The sequence below is a fragment of the Grampus griseus genome (assembly GCF_964374135.1).
Source record: "Grampus griseus genome assembly, chromosome: 10".
Classification (NCBI taxonomy): Eukaryota; Metazoa; Chordata; class Mammalia; order Artiodactyla; family Delphinidae; genus Grampus; species Grampus griseus.
In genome coordinates, this window is record NC_139004.1 from 16,393,242 (window position 1) to 16,415,688 (window position 22,447).

At 38.0% G+C, this 22,447-nt stretch overlaps 1 protein-coding gene across 2 annotated transcripts in view; it reads left to right on the top strand.

The window, feature by feature from the left end:
* Positions 1-22,447, top strand: part of CDKAL1 (CDKAL1 threonylcarbamoyladenosine tRNA methylthiotransferase) — a 649,761-nt gene that overhangs the window by 407,867 nt on the left and 219,447 nt on the right. For both annotated transcript variants that reach the window (XM_082664020.1, XM_082664021.1), the window contains one exon: positions 3,172-3,317. In XM_082664020.1, coding sequence (XP_082520146.1) covers positions 3,172-3,317 — 146 coding nt within the window. The remainder of the gene's footprint in view (positions 1-3,171; positions 3,318-22,447) is intronic.

Genomic DNA, 22,447 nt, shown 5'->3' on the forward strand with positions numbered 1-22,447 from the left:
GGGTGCTCATGGCTGCTGTTCTTGGGCACACCATTTATAAATTATTTCCGTAAGAATGTACATTGTAATTCCAATCCAAGTCTCCAAGAGACTTAGAATTATAACCCATGGTGGGGCTACCTATAAAGAATCTGATCTTTTCTTAGATATATATTTACTTACATATTCATATATAATTTTTCACTGTTCTAAAGTTAAAACAGGCTGACTATCTGCTTGTTTACCTGCCTGAATATGTGCTCATTTACCAAATAAATGGTAACCAAATGGAGCTAATTGAAAATTTGTCTTCCTATCAAATAGCAATTATATTTTAAATCTCTCTCTTTGTATCTGGATGTAGTTTTGACTCAGATCTGCGTTTATATGTTTGGCGGTGTACTCAGCACAGTCCTAGCCATTGTAGAGACCCAGAGGGGAGTCAAACATAATCGCAGCCCTTGTCCATCTTCCATCTGGAGATGCATGACCCATGTTGCAAAGTAGAACCAAGGAGATATTTTGGTAACACCAGGAACAGGTTGCTGAGGAATCACAGAGGAGGAAGTCATCTCTTGCACCAGAGAATCTGTAACTCTAAGCTGAACCTCAAAAATAGAGAAGAATTTTGAAAGGGGAAGTAGCCCAAAGGTTACTCTTAACCAACAGTGCTGAGAAGAGGGATCAAAGGAAAAACAAAAGAAAAAATATGTACTTTGTCTCTTTGGGGTACATTAATCTATGTTAAGTCGTGATTCTTTTAGTAGAAGAAATACAGACTTTAAATAAGGGGCAAGTTTATTTTGTGTTCTGGTGCCTCCTGTTACAAAGTTGCAAAGTCTGTAGTATGAGGCTGAGCATGATTGCTCGCGGGAAATCTAATTTTGAGCCAAAGGGGAAAAACCCACCGAATTTATCCTACTTGTTTGCTATTAATTAACTTGAAAATTGTCATACTGTAATAGGGCAGGGCTTCATCTAGTGCAGTATCCTGTTTATAGGAGAAGGCCACCCTGAGCGTTTCCAACAGAAACTGCACCCTTTCTGGCCCTGGGTCATGTTTACTGGGAACCCCTTTCAAATTTAGATTTTGCAAGTCAGTACAAGTTCTCTCTCCTTCACTTACTAGGTAAGGAAACTGCCTTGTTGAAAAGCTATTCTGTTTATTGATAAAGTCCCATTCGTGTGTATGAAAACGTGTTACCATGAACTTTCAATACTCTCCAGGGAAGAAGAATGTTAGATAATTTATGTATTGAGAGCCAACGTATAAGCACATACTGGATTATCTTATTTTTACAACGGCCTTGTAGCCCAGTGAGGTGGGTATTACCACTGTCTCCATTCTCCAGATGAGAAAACCAAGGCACAGAGATTGAGAGTAAAATTTCATTTCCCAAATTGTGTTATTTGTTGAGGTGTCGTTTTTTTTCACCACAGTATGTACGTTGAAAGTTAACTAAAGCTGAGTCCTGTGCCTTTAGGAAACAGATATTTTTGTATAATTTGTTTTTCTCACACTGTTCAAGAATCTTGATATTCAAGTGTGAAAACCCTGGAAGACAGAGAATCTAGCAGGAGGACAACATGTTCATTGTAGAGTAGGTAGTGATAAATGTTGCCCTGTATCCCACAGCCTTATTATACACGGAAGGTGTTGAGTAAGGACATGAAGCGCCTTCTGACTGAATACCCAGCCAAGAAAAGGAACACTTTTGTGAAGGAAATCTTCCGATGCTGTGTTAGCCAGTTATTTTGCTGCTAAATAAGAAATTCTTGAACTTCAGTTCCAATTTAGTAATCTATATATAACAAGGTATATCCCTATTAATTCCTGGAAGAGAAGGTCAATAAAGGATATCCATGAGTAGTATCATTTGGTTATTTGAATCCCTTAGAAGGATTTTTTAAACCAACTAAGCTGCTCCTAAGAAGATGGTTAGTTTGAGTTTGTCACTCTATTCTTCCACTTTAGTCAAAATACTAATATTATAGTCAACGGAAAGAAAATGAAGGAATGAAGGGTATGGGTGACACATATGCATGACTGAGCCCTGAATAGCTGAGAGGTGACTGTACGGAATTAGGTGGCTTTTTGACTCCATAAGATCCTTCAAAATACTGTTGTAATGATAAAACGAGATGACAGATGTGAAAGTGTGGTACAGTACTTTGTGAAAGTATGGTACAGTACTCTGAAAACTAAAACTCACTGGACACATGCAAGTTATTAAAGAGCAGTTCCTTTCTTGACATTTTTATCTCTATTGGACCTTTAGTGTTCTCTGTCTTCTCCCCCCTTTTCCCCTCCCCCTCTTTTTCTCCTTCCTTCTTCTCCCCCAACCCATTGATGGGCCATAAATTAGTCACATTTTTCTTTTTGCTCACATAAATGGTTTCCTTACCACCGTTTTCCTTTTACCACTCTTTTTTCTACCCACTTTGTATCCTTGGAGGAATTTAGAACAATCTCTGAATTTCCTAATTTGTTTCACTTAAACTTGCTCTCTTTAACTTTGCAAGACAGATTCTTCTTTCTGCTCTTTCCTTATTTCTCTTCTTTGGAACTCCGCAGCTTAAAGGTAGATAGCAGTAGGTGACCATTGGTGAACTGGTTGGCTTCATTGTCTGATACTCTGCCTTTTGCATAGTAGATACTCAAAAATAAGTGTTTGCTAACTAGCTAAAAAAGAAACAGGTGAGTTAACAGATTTCTTTTTCTCCTTCAGCGTTAAAAAAAAAAAAAGTGTTGACTTGCCCTAAATTTGGGAACTTTATTCAAGTATACAGGATTCTACAGCTTTGACCGTTTGCCTTAAATGTTGCTGCTTCTGCTGCTAATGTAACAGGGCAGAATATAACACTGCTTTGAGGGAAGGGAGGAGTGGTGTTTATTTTGAAGTATGCAAAAATCGTTTTTACTCTCTAGGCATTACACGACTTTATGTCTGTTTCGTCACCTAAGAGAGGCAATGACCGTGAGGACATAACACTTCTGTGAAATCCTCCGAAAGTCATGTTAAATTCCCAGATGTCACCCTAGAGTGATGCCGGTGGACTTTCCCTCGGGGAGCCTAGAAGATTGGTCCGTTTTCAGCTGTGTGTATTTGCTTGTACTCGTGAGAATTGATCTGAGGGCAACCATTCTCTGCTTTGTTACAGTGATTGTTTTCTCCTTCCATCTTTTTCAAGGAAATGGCAAAAATCCTTAATCACCCCCGAGTCTATGCCTTTCTGCACATACCAGTCCAGTCTGCCTCTGACACTGTGCTCATGGAAATGAAAAGAGAATACTGCGTGGCTGACTTCAAAAGAGTAGTGGATTTTCTGAAAGACAAGTAAGTCTGTTAGCATTTAAGAAATAACCATCTCCTTTTTTCTTTTAAAAGCATGTGGCAAAAATGCACTTATGGTAGCCACAATTAAAGGTACCAGAGAGAGGTGGGACTTTGGAAGCTTTCAAAGCCTTTAAGTTTTCCTTAGACACCCTTGATGTGGTTTCTTCTTGCCCCTCAGTTTTATCCACCTTCCATCTGTGCATCGCACCCCATTGATTTGTGTAGAGTTGCCAGTCTTGCTAAGGTAATGTGCATTGTGATCATTTCTGTACCTGACCTAGTAGATGAAAACTGCTTTAGCTGTGCTCTGCTTAAATCTCCTTTAATGTGGCTTTTTGAGGTTATCAACTGATTTTGACGTGGAGGTAGGTCAAATCATGTCACTACAAAAGAGATAATTTTCTCTGAGATACCATTTTTTTGAAGAGTATCTGGGAATGTCTTTGCTTTTACACACTTATCCTTGTGGTTTTCTTGCAGAATGGGATTTATAAGGAGATTTTGGGATTCTGTTTTTTTTAAAAAGTTCAAATTGCCATTGACCAAAATTAAGGCACATTTACACAATCTCAGACATGAATGATAATTTTGCTTCCACAGAAAACACTTGCAGCCTATAATTATATTCTTCAAAATCCTACTTCTCATCATCACCAAACGTTGAATGCCTTTTGTGATAATAAAAGGCAGGAAATAATGCTGGCCAAGATCATACAGAACATTCTCGTCTGGGGCACTGTTCTCCCCACTGGGGCTGTGTCATTTATCTTGGCATATTTGTGGCCTGGGTCTTTCTACTTTCCATAATTTTTTCCCATAATCTTTTCCTCTGTTGTTTTTCTAAATTAAAATACAACTCTTTATTTCCATCTTCTTGTTTATAATTATGTACCTTTGTACCAAGTACTACGTGGATATAATTGCTTTATACAAATTGTAAGCAATTATTTTTTCCACCTTCAATTAGTCACTTATCCTGACTACATACAGATCTTTTAAAAATCTTTTTCTTCTTCTGTTTACTTTCTCCTTCCTTCCTCATCTTCCCTTTACGTGTCTAATTTTTTTTTTTCACCTCCAGGCATTTCTTGATTATCCTAACTACCAGAAATAAAGACACTTGGTGTGCATTCAAGCAAATACAGCTAATTGTTCGAATATTCAAATCAGTGAATAGAAAATATATTTATTCTAAGATTTCATAATTATAATCGTTAAGTATATACAACTTTCAAAGTTGAAAACAGAATAATGATGGATCTCTAATACTTCCTGATCTTGAACAGAACTGAGAGCAAGGCTAAAGAATAAGAATTTTTACATTAGATGTCTGTTGTTGGCCTGTATCCCTCCTTTGCATTTATTCTAGCTTATTATAGGTAAACTTGTCTGATGTAAGAGAGTCCTTTTGGGCACGCTGGTGCTGGTGAATAGCATGTTTTCAGAATTGCAAATAATTGGTTACACCTGTGAAATTTCTTGCCCTTTTGCTTACTAGAGCAGTAGCAAATAATGCACACAGTCCACACCTGTTGCACAAGATTTTGCCGAGTGTAGACGTGCAGCCTGTTGTGCAGAATGGACTAGAACACTTTCCAAATAGTTGTGTTAATGTGATTCAGTGAGGTTAAGGAATCCACAGCTCCTTTTACCTCCATTTGGGTGAGTGCTGACTCAGTTGTTTGGGAAATTAATGTGGCTACTTAACTGGGCAACAATTTCCCAACAAGCTTTAGCCTTTTATGTTACTCCAAAGATGGGCCTTTTAAATCTGTTGCATTTTGAACAGTTTCAACAGCATCCATGAGCTAAATAGGGGTCAAAAGATGATACCATCAAAGTATTAGAAAATAGTACTAAGCTCATTATTCTTTCTTTGGATTCTGAATTACACTGTGGCATCCATGTGACTTTTCTAGAACTATCCCAACTGTGTGGAAGGCTCCAGAACCTACCTAGGGATCTCCAGTATTTCCAGCACTGGAAATATCAGAGATCCCTGGAGAGGAAATTAGAGATGCCTGGAGAAGACAGCCTATCCCACCCGTCCATCCACAATTTCAGTTTCAGGTGCCGTGACTCACTGGGATTGGAGAATATGAGTCTAGCCAGTTAGCATCTCCAGGCGATTTTAAAAAAATTAACTCTGTACTATATATAGTTTTAGAGAGTTCATCAGAACCAGAAATTTGTATGTTTTGTCCCATCTATCCTGTTGCTTGTAAAGAATAGTATAGCCTCAATCTTGTAAGGACTCTATCATCTAACTTTACTCTCTAGTGGAAAGGTTTTCCTGTCCTCTCAGGGAAGTTCATCTATCCAGTGAATAATTTCCAACTATGATGGACATTTAGAAATAAATGAAATATTTTAAGCACTCTTCTGCTCTGACATTTGCTTACTTTTCCCTATAAAAACTAGCATAGCTTTATGCCAAACAGATTCATGATTCTTGGAAACACCAAAGTTTCAGGGGTTTCTATAGAACCACTAGTCTGGATAACTGATCCAGCATAAAATTGTTTTGTTCAGTGTTTATTAAAATTTAATACAGTATTGTCATTCTTAGAAAGAGGGTCTGATATTACCACATTGCCCTAGTTTATGCCTAACACTACATTCATGCAATGGCTCTCACTTAAAATGGTGTGTCTGGTGCTCACTCCTTCTGTTTTTTAGAAGGAGTATAAATGTGGCCCTTTTCATTTGCATCTTTTTTCCTCTGAAGCCTTTGAAGTCTTTTTTGTAATGAACCTTTAACAAACAAGAGTCTCATTTATTTATTTTTTTTCTCCAGCAGTGTGAGGCTTCTCAAATATTCATGTTATGAATTTAGGGACGAGGCATTTCCTGATCTGTTTCCTCAAAAAATCCAATCTTTAAAACAACCTACAGCATTTAAGACTGAAATCCACACTATGGGATTTTACATAAAGCTGCATGCTTTTAAGCTGTTAGTTCAGTGGTGTTCATGGTGCCATGTTTCTCAAACAGTGGAGGTGAAATCTTTTTCATTAATTTTCTTTACAGTTGAAATTGGCCCCTGTTTTAGCTGGGAGCAGTAGAAGTTTACATATGAGCCAACTTGAAGCTGATTCATTATTCTCTTCAGTTGGTTGAAAGTTGGCGGCTACTCCCATAATGGCAGCTAGATTGAAGATAACCTGGTAGTGTTAGCACGTGTGGAGGCATATGGGAATGTCCTAAATCAGGCAACCTTTACAAAGAAAAGTGTCTAAATTACTTAATAAACTAATTTAAAACCGCTGGTCATGAGCAGACAATCATATGACTGAAATTATTCTATTCAAATTTATTAATCCTGTTGGAAAATTAACCAAGTCCTTTGATGTTTTTATTTAAATGGATAAGATGATTTCTTGAAATATGTAATGGGATTTATAGGGAGATGGAAGAAAACTACATAGAACAAAGCAAGACATGCGATTCTGGTTTGAGAGAGATTTGTGTTTTTATAATTTTTAATAAATACCTCATAAATTTTACTGTTTTCATTACCTGTCACTTTACTGGCTTCTCTGTTGTCTTTTTAACATAATACTGAGATTTTAAAAAGTAGAAAACTTGAATCATTTATTTTTATTTTCTTGTGTAATTTTAAAGACTTACTTCCCAACGAGAGGATTTTTCACTGTGATATATGGCAAGGATGTAATTAGGGTTCCCAGGACCTTGGGGCCTTGGACATAAACTTTAATTGGGTCCTACCCCATTTGAGCAGCGTTGAATTTGCACAGTCACTCCCCAACATAAACTGTATATTCACATATATTTTTTAAAAATGACAATATGCAGAGTTCTTTTCTCAAGAATATGTTCTAATGCTAAGTAAAAGAATCACTTAGTCCTCAAATTCACACACGAAAGTGTGAAAGAAATATGCAAGAATGTCCTATTGATAGATATGTTTTAAGAAATGAAATGGTTGGGGCTTCCCTGGTGGCGCAGTGGTTTAGAGTCCGCCTGCCAATGCAGGGGACATGGGTTCATGCCCCGGTCCGGGAAGATCCCACATGCCGCGGAGCGGCTGGGCCCGTGAGCCATGGCTGCTGAGCCTGCGCGTCCGGAGCCTGTGCTCCGCAGCGGGAGAGGCCACAACAGTGAGAGGCCCGCGTACTGGAAAAAAAAAAAAAAAAAAGAAAGAAATGAAATGGTTTATGAATTAAAAGACCTAACCGTTTACACAAATTATTTTGTTAAAAGTCCAGTGGACTTTTGATTTATGTTAACTAGACCTTAAACTTGGGAGACAAGGTTCTTCTCCCTCACTCAGTAAATAAAATTTGAGTGAATTAATGACCAGTTTGTTTTCCTTGCAAGTTGCATGGATCTAAAGTAACTTGCACCGTACTAACATTAGCGTCTTTGTGTTGACTTTTTTTTTTTTTTTTTTTTTTTTGGTACGCGGACCTCTCACTGTTGTGGCCTCTCCCGTTGCGGAGCACAGGCTCAGGACACGCAGCCTCAGCGGCCATGGCTCACGGGCCCAGCCGCTCCGTGGCATGTGGGATCCTCCCGGACTGGGGCACAAACCCGCATCCCCTGCATCGGGAGGCGGACTCTCAACCACTGTGCCACCAGGGAAGCCCTGTGTTGACTTTTAATTCCATGGTATTGTCTATCTCAGAATTTACCATTATCATTTGTCAGTGTACTGTGCACTTCTGGATTAATTTGTCTTGTTTCCCATACTAACCCTTTTAGCCCTGTGATATCCATTCACACACCCCTAAGTTTACTATACCCAGAGATTTCCAAGTGAAATGCCACAACCAATAACTAATGAGTACTCAGGGGTAAAGGGGAATCTTTTTGTGGGGAAAACAAACTAGAGGGGAAGTGGCAGCTTTGCAGAGAAAGTTCTGTCCTCTGACCTCTCTACTGTACGCTCAGACGGTGAAGGGGCACAAGGGCATGAAGCTGGGGTCAATCTGGCAGGATGATTTCTCTGAGTCACAGTTTTCTCATATCATCCAGCCTGTCCTTTTCCCTACTTTTCCAATCTATCTGCAAAAATGTCGTGCTCACTCATTAGTATCCTGAGTTCTTTTTCTTCCTTTCATTAGTCCCTGTCATCCGTGTGTCCATACTGGAGCACAATCTGATAAAAGGCAAATTACATTAAACTTGTATTTTATTCTGTTTATTTTCCCCCTCTGTCTAGTTTTATTCCTAGTGGCTTGGAAACGTAAATAGCAATATTTGTCAGAATAGAAGAAAAGAAAATTGCAAAAAAAAACCCAGAATGATTCAACAAGGATTCAATAATTAAGTTTTCTTCCAGATGCATTCCCAGGTGTGTTTCTGTTTGCTGAATAACCACCTCCAAAATAATTTAGGCAAAACACTTCCCTCAAAGATGTTTTCTGGCTCTTTTTCATCATTCTTAATATCTTTAACTAGGTTGTTATTTTTGGAGTCCCTAGGGTCTTGTTCATGCTTTTATCTTTTGTCATATTTCTTTCTGAGGTAGTGAAGTTCTGTTCTTTTCCCTTCTCTCCCTTGCTACTTTTAAATTTTTTCAAGAGAATGAATACATATCATTGGAACAGTTATCTAGTAGAAAATCATTTACTTTTTGAACATGGTATTATATTTATATTTGGAAGATTTTGACATCATGTGCTAAATACCATATTATTTGGGGATTACCCCAAATTTGATTAATTGGTTTGAAGGTAATTAAATTTTCTATTGATTTAGCTTTCTATTGTCCTTCTAGCCTGGTTCAGAGAGAAGTCTCATCACCACTCACCTCTTTCCACCTCCTTTTGTAATATGATTGTGTTATTCCTTCTAGGAACTGAGACGCTCCCTTCCCTTAATCCTTTGTATGTTTTCTCTACCTCAACGTTTTGTTGTAAACATTAGAGTCTGTCAAGCCATATTCTAATAGTAAGCATTTTTCCTTTCAGAGTGCTTCTTTTATTCCACAGGGCTCACATATTGTCAGGATGTTGTCACAAAAACCTTAGCAAGTATCTAGGTTAGATATTTTTAATCTGCACTTTATAGAGTGAAGGTCAGGGTTCACATGGTTAAAAAGACTTGTTGAAATCCCATAGCGACTTAATGCATAATAGGACTAGATCCTCAGTTTCTACTGTGTAACAATCTTCCAGCCCATTCTAATAATACCTGTTAATTAAATGATTCACTTTCTCATTTATCTGTTTTGTGCCCAGCGAATGGAACAATAACAATATCAATATCAATACTACTTAACATGCTAATAGTAATAAATCCAATAACTAATATTTTTGAGTTTTACTTTTGTGCCAAATACTGCTATGAAGGCATTGCATATACTAGCTTATTTAATTTTTAAGGCCCAAAGATGTTAAGTAATTTCCCCGTGGTCATGCAGTTAGTGACAGAACCTTGATGAAAACTCAGGCCATGTTATTGCAGAGCCAGTACTCTATTGTTGTTCTAATCTAAGACATGTTGCTCTAGGGGTGGAGACAATAAGGTGGACTCAACAGATGCTGAGAAGATAAAAATTTACAGTGTGTGCTCAGAAGGGAAGATGAGGAAGGTAGGCATGAGTGTCAAGATGGCTCCTTGGTATCTTATCTCAAGACATAGTAGAAGAAGATGTTGTTAACCAAGATAAGGAAATGAGAAGAAGGAGGAATTTGGGTGGAAAAGATAATGGCTTTGGTTTTAGGCATACTGAATCTGAAAGGCCTTTGTAGGCAATCCAGAACTGCTCCTGCAGGCTATAGAAAATGTGGGTCAAGAGCCCAGGAGGGAGATGAGGGTCTGGAGAGAAATATTTGGCAGTCATCAGCTTTTGAGGAGTAGACAAAGCTGTGGGTGATGAGATCATCCAAAAGAAAGAAAACAGGCCAAGAACAGAAGTCCAGGGAACATCACTACTTGAGTGGTGGAAAAGGAAAAAGGATCCTGTGACAGAGGCTGAAAAGGCACAATCAAGCCAGTGTAGGAGGAGACGCAGAAGGAAATAACACCGTGGAAGCCGAGGGATGTTGCAGTTCTAGGGAAATGAAAATGGTAAGGGTCAAATGCCAACTAGAGTTGCCTCCTATAAGCAGACGTGGGGCTAGGTGCTCTGGGTTATATGAGAAAATAAAAAGTATTGTTAGATTACTTTCTTTACCAAATACTATAAGTGTTCAAAAGCTACTGAGTTGTAGTCATGGCTAATATGAGAACAAGTCTTCCTGGTCCTTGGTTGATGGCCGCATCCTCGGTCCCTAGCACAGTGCTTGGTTTGTCCCCCTTCACCTCCATGTGGTTGCACTGTGTACATGGCAACCAGGGGCACAAGAACAAGAAGCAGGGATAATGTGTATTTGTTGAAGAATGGCACTTACTCTGGAACCAATAACATTAAGGCTTAGAGTAGTATTTCTCAGTCTGCTTTAATTAAAGTTCTCTTTTCATAGGCAAGAAAATCCCCTGATGTTTGCAGAGAAACTGATATGTTCCCTTTAGTGGAACATAGTACTCTGCTTTCTTAGAGATTCAGTGTTCTGTGGACCCCTGCTGGCTAATAGCTAACAATACTTACTAGACAACATTTATTGAGCATATAATGTGTCGAAAGTAATGTGCAAATTATAGAGGTTAACTCATGTAATTCTCACCGTGGCACACACGAGATAGGAAATATTATTACCCCCATTCTCCAGGTGAGGAAATTAAGGCACATAGTTAAGAGACTTGCCCCAAGTTACTGTGCTAGTAACTGGCAGATTCAGATTCAGGCTCCAGCCTGTGGTCCTCCAAACTTTATTTGTTGCTGTCATGGCATCTAGCTTTTTCAGGTAGGATAATTTTTAGAAACATTAGGGATAATGATAATTTTCCAATTAAAAATTGTACTATACTTTTAAAGAGAAATTTTAAAATTTTACATGCTTTCTCTTAAAAATTTAATACCTCTTTCTATAGTCAATATGCCCTTTTTAGCTTTTACTCCCCATCCAGGTGGAGTCAGTGGGTTAAGGGGGTGATAAGTTGTTTGAATGTGACCACATGGAGGAAACCTTCAAATAGAAGTAATGAGTGCCTTACCTGTAACAACATCTTTACCTGTAAGCTGTACGTTCTTCATGAAGTGTGTATATAAGTAAATAAAATGCTGTACTAATGGTTATGTGTTGCAGAGCTATCATCCTACATAAGCTGCTTGTTGTAAAAACTTTGTAAGTCTTCATTTCTACCTCCTAGTTATCCTTTTCCCTAGAGCCAAGTATATTAAATCTACAGCTCAAAATCCTGCGCGTAAACAGCTGCAGTTCTTAGCACTGATCAGTTTCTCACTTGCTGCTGCATAAGGAGAGAGAACCAGTTATTGGTCACTCTCGCCTCCCCTTTCTCATCCGTGTCGTCATCCTCTGATGGACATTCACTGAGTCCTCATTATTCTATCCAGGACCTTCCATTCTTAACAGAAACAACAACAAATCAAGGGAGCATGTATAGTGCATGTAATTTTGACTGTTCTACTAGAGTTTGCAGTACTACTCAAAAGGTACCAAAACTTAAGTCAGCAGCAAACAGTGGGGAAAAGACTAGATAATGTAAGCCACAATTGTTTTTAAAGTTTGAATCTCAGATTATTAAAATCTGACCAATTTAAATTCTGGAAATAAGACCAAAAAACATCACTGTGAATTAATCCAAAGGAGCCAGAGTCTTGCATTTATTCAACTATTATTAATTGGTTATAGAATATATGTTAGCCACTTGTTAGGTGTAGAATATGAACCCAGTAAAACTTGATAACTGTCTTTTAGGGACTGACATTCTTAAATCGTGGATAATATTATATAAATACTTGTAACTACAGTGTTTGGTAAGTATAGTGAAACTCTAAGGTTAATTCTGGTGTAGCGGGTGGGGGTGAGTATAAATGTTTATTATAGGCTTTCCATGAATAAGAAAGAAATACTGAATTACAGGTCTTACATGAAAACCAACCTCTTTTCCTTAGACAATTATACTTGGTAGATTTGAGTTTCTTTATGATATCATAAAACCTACTGCTATTGAGAAAGGCTTTAACTAGCTTACACACACACAAGTATATTTATGTGCTCCTGTGCTCCGCAATGGGAGAGGCCACAACAGTGAGAGGCCCGCGTACTGAAAAAAAAAAAAAAAAAAAAAAAAAAATCGAAGTTCAGTTTGTCTGTGAGTGACAGAAAAAAAGTAATGGCATAAAGAAAGTAGAAGTTTATTTTTCAGTCATGCAAATGCAGTCCAGACTAGGCAGTAGGGCTTTATAAGGCTCTGGCATATCAGGGATGCAGGCAGGCTTAAGCTTTCATCTCATGGTCCAACATGGCTGCTTGAACTCCAGCCATCAGATTTGCATTCTAGTCTGTAGGAAAGTGAGAGGCAAAGAAGAGTATGTTTTCCTTCCCTTTAAATGCTTTCTGAAAGTCACACTGTTACTTTGATTATATCCAATTGGTCAGAACTTAGTCACGTGTTTGCACTTGGCAAAAAGAAAGGCTAAGCAATGTAATTTTTATTTTGAGTCGCCTTGTTCCCATTTGTAAACAAAGGGCTCCGTTGGAGATAAGAGTAAGTGAGACAGTGGGGAGCAACTAGTAGTATCTGTCTCAGTGTTTCCCATTTGATCACTCTTCTTGCTACATACAGAACTTATCCTTTGTCTAAGAGAGATAACCCAAGCCCCATCTAGTTACCCTGTCCTACTGTACCAGGATCTATGGTTGATGCGCTACCCTTTTTAGAAGGTCCAGATGTGGCTTTCTGTGGACTGATGGCTATAAACTAAAGGGCAACCCAATAAATTCCCCATTTAAAATGGAGTAAAAATAAGATGATTATAACTTTTAAAATTCCTATTTGAAAAATGGGAGAATGTGAAACACACATCAGCTACTACTCGCTGGATATTAACAAACCCTGCTTGGTAGAAATCATGAAGGTTTTTTGCCCGAGCACTGAAGGACATTCTTCAGTTATCCCATCTGATGAGCCCTGATTTCCCTCTGTGAGAGAAACTCCCTAGTTGATTGGCCTTCACAGCCATATCTGTGAAAGGCATTAGGGAGTCTGATCTTCTGCCTGGGTTCCAACACTTCCATGCCTGCTTTCTTCTGGTGCTGATCAGAGACATGGAAATTGCTTTAAGAGCTGTACATGATATGCAGATCATCCTGGTGTATCTTTGGCAGCCCAGTTCCCTAAAAAATTTAGTATGCTTTCACTCTGTTTGTTTCTTGTCAGTTCCATGAACAAGTGTAGTCGAAAGTCATGTCTGGGTATAGTTTTGAACCTGAAGACTCTCTTATTTATTGACCTCTGGCCTCTGTTTATCTCCCGCCTCTGAACTTACTGATGACTCCTTTCAGACCATCTGAAACTCTCTTAATCACATCACTGCCAGAGAACTGAGCCCATGTATGATGGGGCACCAGTTCTATCTTCCATGGTATTGTAGCCAGTGCTTGTGATTGCTTTGCTTGGCTTTTGCAAACCTCAAAATCACAGAATTCTCAGTCAAATTAGACCGTAATTCATAAACAGAGATTTTCTTAGAAAAGCTGTGTTTTCTTAAATCTCAGCTTGCAGCTGGCCAGTCCTAATCTGTGTTCCTTGTTGCTAAGAACAGTAAGGGGGAGCCAGCTCATATTTAAGGTTCTGAATCATTTGTTGCACTTCTACTGCTGCAGACTTAGTTAACATTTGGTCTGTCTTCCAAGGTTCAGCAGATGACAATTTGACCAAATATTTTGCAAACATATAACTTTAATTAGCTTTCCAGCTTGCAATATGGGTTTTTTCTACCTGCTGCCCAACTAAACTAATGCCATACTTTTAGGTTCTATCACATGTAGCACTCCACTTTACATATCATTGGTTTTGGCTGTGAATTACCAAAAACATAAAATAATATCTCAAAGAAGATAGTTGTGTATTGCCCTCTCGCATTTAAAGAAAAAATTTAGGAGGTAGTAATCTTGTGCTGGTGGGATTGTCCACAGCAGCAAGGACTCAGGATTCTGTCTTGTTGCTCAGCTCTCCTCAGGCTGAGTTTCTGTATCATGGTCCATAATGACTGCTTAAATCCATCCATCAAGTCTGCATTCCAGCCAACAAAAAGGAGAAAGAATTGAAGAAGTGTGTACCCCTCCTCTCCTTAAAAGTTACATTCTTGGGAGTTGTACAGGACACTTAAACTTACATCTCATTGATTAGAACATGGCCATCCCTAGCTGCAAGGGAAGATGGGAAGTAATAGTTTCTTCCAGGCGTCCATGTGTCTAGCTAATAATCTATTTCTGTGGAAGATGGCGGGAATGGATACGGAGGGGTCACCAAAAATCTCTGTCACTACATGTACTTTTTTAAAAGTTCTCATGTTAAAGTTTGATAACTGCCCCTAAAAAGAGTTGAATTTGTAATCATAGTTCTAAGCATCTAATTATTTTTTCTTGGGTATCATACCTTCTTTTGCACATGAACCAGTTGATATTCTTTGTTTTTTATTGTTGCTGGTGGGGTTGGTAGTTTCATTTTTTTTAATGTACATATACTGAGACCACCTCACAAACTAAACAATATTTTGGCATATTATCAGTTGTCTATTTTGAGTGATTATCAGAAAATGCCATTTAAGACTTGAAAACTTAAAGACATTTAACGTCTTCATTTTTTTTCTAATGTCAAAAATCAGTGTTATCTCAATTTTTCTTGTCCTAGATGTCCTTTTTGTATACATTAGCAGTTGCCTCAGCCTCATGGTGAGTCCCTTCTTGTGGTTCTGTACCTTCTAGGGCATATCCTTCTACCCACTGCTTCTATCTATCACACTAGATCAAAAAGTAAATGCAAAAGCCTTAAGTGTATTTCTCCTGCTACCATCTCCAATTCAAGATGACAGTATACTGGAGTTGGCATTCTTCCAGAATTACTAAATACTTTCATGTTAGAACAGAAGAGACAGAGAGGAGAAAATCACATTTTTCTTTTATTTGTTGGGGCAAGCTTATTTCCACCCCAGTATTTCCTCTCCATTTGTGTGGGGTTACTTGCATGGTGTGCTTTTGCTTTATTTATTTTAGGTGTCTTAGATTCCTAAAGGAATTTCTTCCTTATAAACTAATCTATTTTGATCAATGAAATCAGTTGTTTCTTGTTAATAGCCTTTAAAGTGAACAGATTTCTTTTCCCTTAATTATTATTTAGAGCAAGTTGTTTTTAGTCTAACTATGTAAATAAGACCAAGCGTCAAACACCTTTTAGAAAATACTGTTTTAATTTTCATATACTTTTCCCTAATTTATTGTGATTCAATGTTTTAATTGTATTGTTGGAAAAAGTATTATTCTTTTGAGTTTTTCCTTGAAAAAATTTATTTCATTGTCTAGTTTGCTCTCTTTCAACTGTTAATTCTTTTTTCTCCCTTTTAAATACTTTGTGCTTTCAAGAATCATGATATAATTAAATTTTGAAGAGTGTTTTTCTACGTATAAAAAAGTCAGAATTCATCTTAACTTTTATAGTGTAATTCCCTGAATTTTTTCTTATAGAGGTAAAAGAGACTAAATTTGATGGGAAACTCTACAACATTAAGAATCCTGGTACATAGGAAGCTTTAAAAAAAAAAACTATTAAATTTTAATACATTTTCAAGCAATATTTTCATGCACAAAAGATGTATGTTTTCCCTTTCTGTAAGCTAAAATAAATCTCCATTTTTTCCCCAAATAAAACAGCAACAGAAACAAACAAATAGAAAAACAACATTTGCATAAAAACATTACATCATGACTTTTTCTCTGGATATTACTCACTGAATAATTATATTAATTTCTAATACTTACTGAGCACTTAAAAACATCCCAGTCACTCTTCAGATTGGTTTATATATATGAACTCATTTAATTCTTACCACAACCCTGTGAAACACGTATTTTTGACAATCACATTTTAGAGATGAAGAAACCAAAGCACAGAGAACTTGAAGTTACATAGCTAGTAGGTGATGGAGAAGACTTTGAACCCTGGTTGCCTGGTACCAGAGCTAGTGCTTTTGAACTATTGTGCTGTACTATCGCACGTGCTATGCTCTGAATAAGTACTGCTCAAAAATTGGCTCGTAGACCAGTGCCTGTTTGCAACCTCTTTGTCTTTGATGTGCAAGATTACTGAAGTTGAAAGTAAGTGCTTAGATTTTCTGGTAATTTAACATTCCCAAGACATCAAATTTGTGATATATTTTTTAGTAATTCACCTTAGTTGTGTTTTTAGAAATGTATCAGTCCATAATGAATTGAAAAGAAAACTGGTTATTCTCCACAAATAGTTCAAGAAGCATTGCTCTAAGGAGAGTAGCTTTTATAGCTGTTAGGTGCTTTTAAATTCATGATTTCATTCAATTCTCACAATAACCCTGCAAGTTTATGGTGCTATTCACATGCTTTAGGTTGAAAAACTAAAGATCAGAGAAGGTACACTTGTGATGGATCTGCAATTCAAAGCCTGGTCTTTATTCTATACAGTATAGAAACTATATTCTCCCGTCCCTGGTGACATTCGTATTGAAACATATAAATTTGTTGAAGCCTTTCAAGATATTTTTTTTGTCGGTTATCTTCATAAAAGAGAACTTAGATTGAATAAGTAAGAATTTTTTTTTTTAATTTAAAGATTCTTGAAACCTGGAGAATATAAAGAGAATAATACAGCCTGGTCATGTATTAATCCTTTGTTAAGATATTATTTTTATTGTGAATTATTAGAGGCAGTTCTTACTTTAAATGGATAGCGGCAACCCTAGTTTCATTTATTAAGAGATTTTTATTTTGACTTATTGGAGGCAACTGAGATCTTCTGGCTGCTGCCTCTCCTGGTAATGGCAGAATGTAAGGTAGCGTTCCCTCAGTTTCCACATCTATAAAATAAAAAGGATGAGCTAAATTATTTAAAACTCCAGTCTAACTGAAGGTTTGTATCGTTTTCCCCCCTTTTCTTAGCTTTCTCCTGATGAGTTTTAGTCTTTTCTACTTTCCAGTTACTCCTGTTCTCCAGAAACCCCTTGTGGAACCTGCATTTTCCTGTGCCCTCGTTCCTCCTCACGGCCCACTTTCTCTGAAGAATGACCACCCAGCGGCCTGCCACCCCTCCCCCGCCTTCCATCCACTCCTCGATCCTCTGGGGTCTGGTTTTGGCCCACTCTCCTTCAATAGGTCTACTTTTGTTAAATTTCTCGTTGCGGACTCCAGCAGGCAGTCGTCTTTCGTGCTTAATTTTCTTCTCTCTAACGTTGGCCGACTCCCTCCTCCGTGACTCGTGAATCGGGTTCAGTGTCCGTCAGTCTTCGCCCCGCCCTTCCCCCCACCTTCACACTTGTGCATCTGTCTATCAGAATGCTTTTCAATGAGAGCGCTCCACTTAGGTGTCCCTCAAGCTCTCAGTCCCCACCTTTCACACTTACTCTTCGTGCCATTCTCTTTATCTTAGTAAAAGACCCCCCCTATCCATCCATCCAAGTCAGAAGCACAGTTTTTGTGGACTTTCCTCTCTCAACACCCAATCTAATCTGCCACCAGGTCCCATGAGTTTGATCGCCCACATGACCTGTGTCTGACACTTCATCCCCACTCTCACTACCCTCATTGAGGAAGTTCTGTGAATTGTGTTGCCTCCTAAATCCCTTCCAGGCTCACTCCCTCCAATCTACCCTTCAATTCATTGCCAGAATGTTCTTCCTAAATATAGACCTTGTATTTTTTTAAGCAAAATTCTCCCATAGCTCCCCATCACCTTCAGTACAGAGAACAGCAGCAGTAGTCGTTTTATCGTCAACCACTTACTGATGTGGACTGCCAGGAATGCTGCAAAGTATTTTACATGCATAATCTCCTTACAGTTTATCTCCATTATGAGGCTTCCTCACATTGTTCTGTGCTTGTGCATGTTCCCCCTCCCCAGACGCTCCCCCCCCCCCCCCCCCGTACAACTTCATGAATGGATCTGCAGCACGTACTACAGTGCCTAAAACATAAACCCATTATATCGCTGTTGAATGAAGGATTTCTGTTGTTGTTGTCATAGGACTGATTTGTGTTGTAGGATGTGGAGATTTCGAATCCTGTAGTAGAAAAGCCTACAGGAAGGACAGCAAAGGCTTTGCTGGCTAAGGCAGAATACTTGTCCCAAGTCAAGCGAGTCAGAGGCCCTGTATTGCAGCCCACCCACCTCTTACATCATCACCTGAATGCACCAGCACTCGAGAAGGGGTGAAAATGACTGTCTTTATGCTTTGATTCAGTGCATACAGCCTACTACTAGCAGCCTCATGCCGACATGCACCATATTTTAAGGAAAAATAATTGTATCCTATAGAAAATAGCCCTGGCAAGGCAGTTCCCTTCCTAGCTCCACTTTGTCTCATTCTTCACTGCTGACCCCTTTCACTGAAAGACAGTGATTTCATTATTGTTATTGTAAGATAGCTGGCTCTTCCAGACTATTTTATATTTCTTAAGTGATCAACCTTCACACAGCATGGTATCCTATGTTTAGCAGCAAAAACAATTCTTCTTAATTCCCTTTCTTGGGTGTTTAATTTAAAATATATAAAATTTAATTCAATTCCTCCATTCTGAGGTGTTCTGAAGGGTGTAAACTGAGATTATGAACACTTTTAGTTCAGGTTACCAATAGGAATTTGACATTTATATGAATAAGAATAATATCAAGAGTTACAAAAGCTAATATAGAATTGCAAGGGCTATCAGGCTCTGTGCTCGAGGCCATAAATTGATTGCCAGCAGGGGTCAAACAGGAGTCTCTGCTTTCTCTGTACAGTCTCCCTTGGGTAAAGCCATTGCAGTATTTGGTGCACCGGCAGAAAGGGCAGAGAGAAGTTACGCCTTCTTCAAACAAGTTGCTGGAATATTCACTGCTTAAAATAGGTGTGGATTAATAGGACTTCTTACTTAGATAGCTAAATACAGAGCCCAAGATTATTTTTCTAGAAATAATATCAAGCCAAGGGAAATAAGTCTAACAATGTAGGCAAGTATATGCAGACAGGCTCTGTTTGGTCCACACTGTATGTTTCAAGACAGGGTTTTATATTTCTGTTTTTTGCTATCAGAGCTGCTGAGAAAAAATAAAGAAACATTGATTCCAAATGAACTAATTTGGTCCTAATTACCTGAAACAAAATGCTGAAACCAAAGTTGATCCTTAAAATATAAATATGTATATGTTGCAATTTTTGATTATGTCTCTTTATTTCATGTTACCTTAATGGAATGTATTCTTATAAAAATGTTATTAAAATATTGGAATAAGCTTCTATCTAAGTAATAGAAGTTATACTTAGATATAAAATAGAAGGATTGTCTACCCTTTTGCAAATATTATGACATTGAGTGTTTTTGATAAGGACGATGAACTCTTAGGTCAAGCAAACCTTTAATAGCCTAAAATTGAATAATACAAGTCTGTACATTATTATTACTTTTTGTTCCTTATTGTGGTAAGGGTGTCCTTTGTGAAGGTAGGAAGTGAATTCTTTTTGTTCTACATTCCCTCTCAGGTTATTTAAATGAAGTTACATCCATATGTAAACTAGGTGAGTTTTCTTAGTGGCAAAAGGGAGGTTATACCTGGACTACCTTATTTTATCTCTGTTGCTTTGTCATCTGTCATGTGTCTCATTCGTTCAGTGTTTGTTTTGTTTTGGTTTTGCTTTTTAACTAATTGGTTTCTGTTGTCCTCATCACTGAGTTATTCCTTTTCTTTTCTCTCTCTCTCAGTTTTAGGAGAAACTATTTCTTCAGGTGCCCATTTGTTGCAATACTGTGGATGTATTATTATTTTTTTCCTAATTAAGATCCCATGTGGTATTCTTTCTACTGCTGTGTCAGGTGCTGTGGACAGAATTAGAGTTTCTAAAGGAGTTTTGTTTTGCATTAAAAAACGAACTGGAGGCTAGATGACATAAATATTAGTGGCTTAGGCTATCATTAGATATAGGAAATTTAAATAATACCTTTGCCAGAAGCCTCAGAAGTCACTCAGTTGTAGCAGTAAATAGCCCATGCTTCAGCTGTTGTACATGGTCAACTGCTGTCTTGTGCAGCGTGCATTATGGTGATTTTTTTTTTTTTTTTTTTTTGCGGTACGCGGGCCTCTCACTGTTGTGGCCTCTCCCGTTTTGAAGCACAGGCTCTGGATGCGCAGGCTCAGCGGCCATGGCTCACAGGCCCAGCCGCTCCGCGGCATGTGGGGTCTTCCCGGACCGGGGCACGAACCCGCGTCCCCTAAATCGGCAGGCGGACTCTCAGCCACTGCGCCACCAGGGAAGCCCCCATTATGGTGATCTTTTAAAATTTTTTTCTTAACTAATTGGCTGTACATAGGAATCACCGTCCATACAGCAGTAGGCAAAATATAACCTATTTAAGCCTGTCTTTCAAAATGGTTCATATGCCGACAGGCCACTAGGAGATGCTAAGTAACAATACGGCTATTTAATTTACTTATTTCAACTAGCGTTGAGGAAAGAATCTTAAAAGTTGCTTCTAGCTTAATTTTTTTTTTTTTACCATTTTACCTTTTTTCAAAGCATTTTATTTATACAGTGGCCATTTTCTTTCCTTCTTTACCCGCCCCCCCCAAATATTTTATCTCTAAAATAAAAATGCTTCTTTAACACCAGTATCCTAAATGATATTGTTTAGAAGTTTTAGAAGCTATGGTGCTAACCTCATTAGAAACAAATGTTTCTTTCTCTTTTTTTTCTTTTTCTCTTTTTCTTTTATTCTTTACTCCCCCGCCAAAAAAAAAAAATTAAAGGAAAAGATATGTGGTTTTTGCCAGTTTAATTAATATGATCATGAACATGTGGAATTAGAAGGCAGCTTAGAAATCAGTCTGTCGTTCCTTGTTTTCAACCAAAGCCCAGAGAAGTTTGGGGTTTTGTTTGTTTTTCCGTTTTACATATATGTAATGGCCAAGTCAATCTCTGGTTTTCTGTGGCACCGCCTGGCTGCCATGTAGAGCTCATTCTCTGAAGCTGTCAGAAGTCTATAAGTTGGTTGTATTGGAGATAGCCCCATACCTTCAACTAATTTTTGCTGTTTTTGACAGAAAGGAAATCGAGCAAATTCACAGGTATTATAATTTTAAAGAAAAAAAAAGAGCCAAAGAAAAAGAATGCTAAACTTAAGTATCTTAGGAACCTCGCTACTTTGGTAGAGATATTCAAGTGAGGTGCTGTCTTACTTTTATTCTGAACAAGAATGTTTTGTGGGAATGATCAAAATCAGAATATTGGAGCACAGGCCTTAGGTATAAATCCTGACTGTCTTTGTCATATTGACCCAGTTACTTAACCTGTTGGAGCTTGGTTTTCTTATCTGTAAAATGAGGTTAACAATACCCTTCCTTTAAGGTTGTGAGACTTAGATGAGATGATACGCATTGAAATAGACTTAGGACAGTGCTTGGTACGTACTTACTAAATGATCGCTGCTACTTTTCTTCTAGTAATAAAAACAGCAGCACAACCACAACACAGAACAGTAGTAAAGTGATACCTAAAAAATAAAAGTAATTGATACATGTTATGTAGAAGCCAGTGTACATGGCTTATGCAATCTAAGATACACACAAAGTCAGTATGGAAGAAGAAGAACTCACTGAAAATACTTTTCTGTTTTATTTTCTTCTGCAAGTTTTTAGAAAATGTCCCCTTAGGTTAAAAATGTAGTTTATTTGGCAGAACTCTTCCAAAAGATTGAGAAAACAGGGTGAAGATGCAACAGCTACATATTAATTAAGGTCTACTAATGTCTCTAAGAATGGTGCTATGAATTGGGGGTCACATTTTTTTTCCCCAGGACCAGAGTTGCCATCACCATTTTGAGACCTTTCTCCCTTTATTCACTCCAACCCTCATTCAAGCCCCAGTTGTGCCAGTCCTGAAAGCTTTTCAGTCTTTCCTCTTCATTGTAAACTTTTGCTTTCCTGGAACACCTCACAGTCCTTTTCACTGGTAGTTAATTTTGTAGGAGGTCATTCCTGTTGAAATGTTGTTGGTCTGATAATGCCTGGAAACTTCTTTCCTAAATAAAATTTGC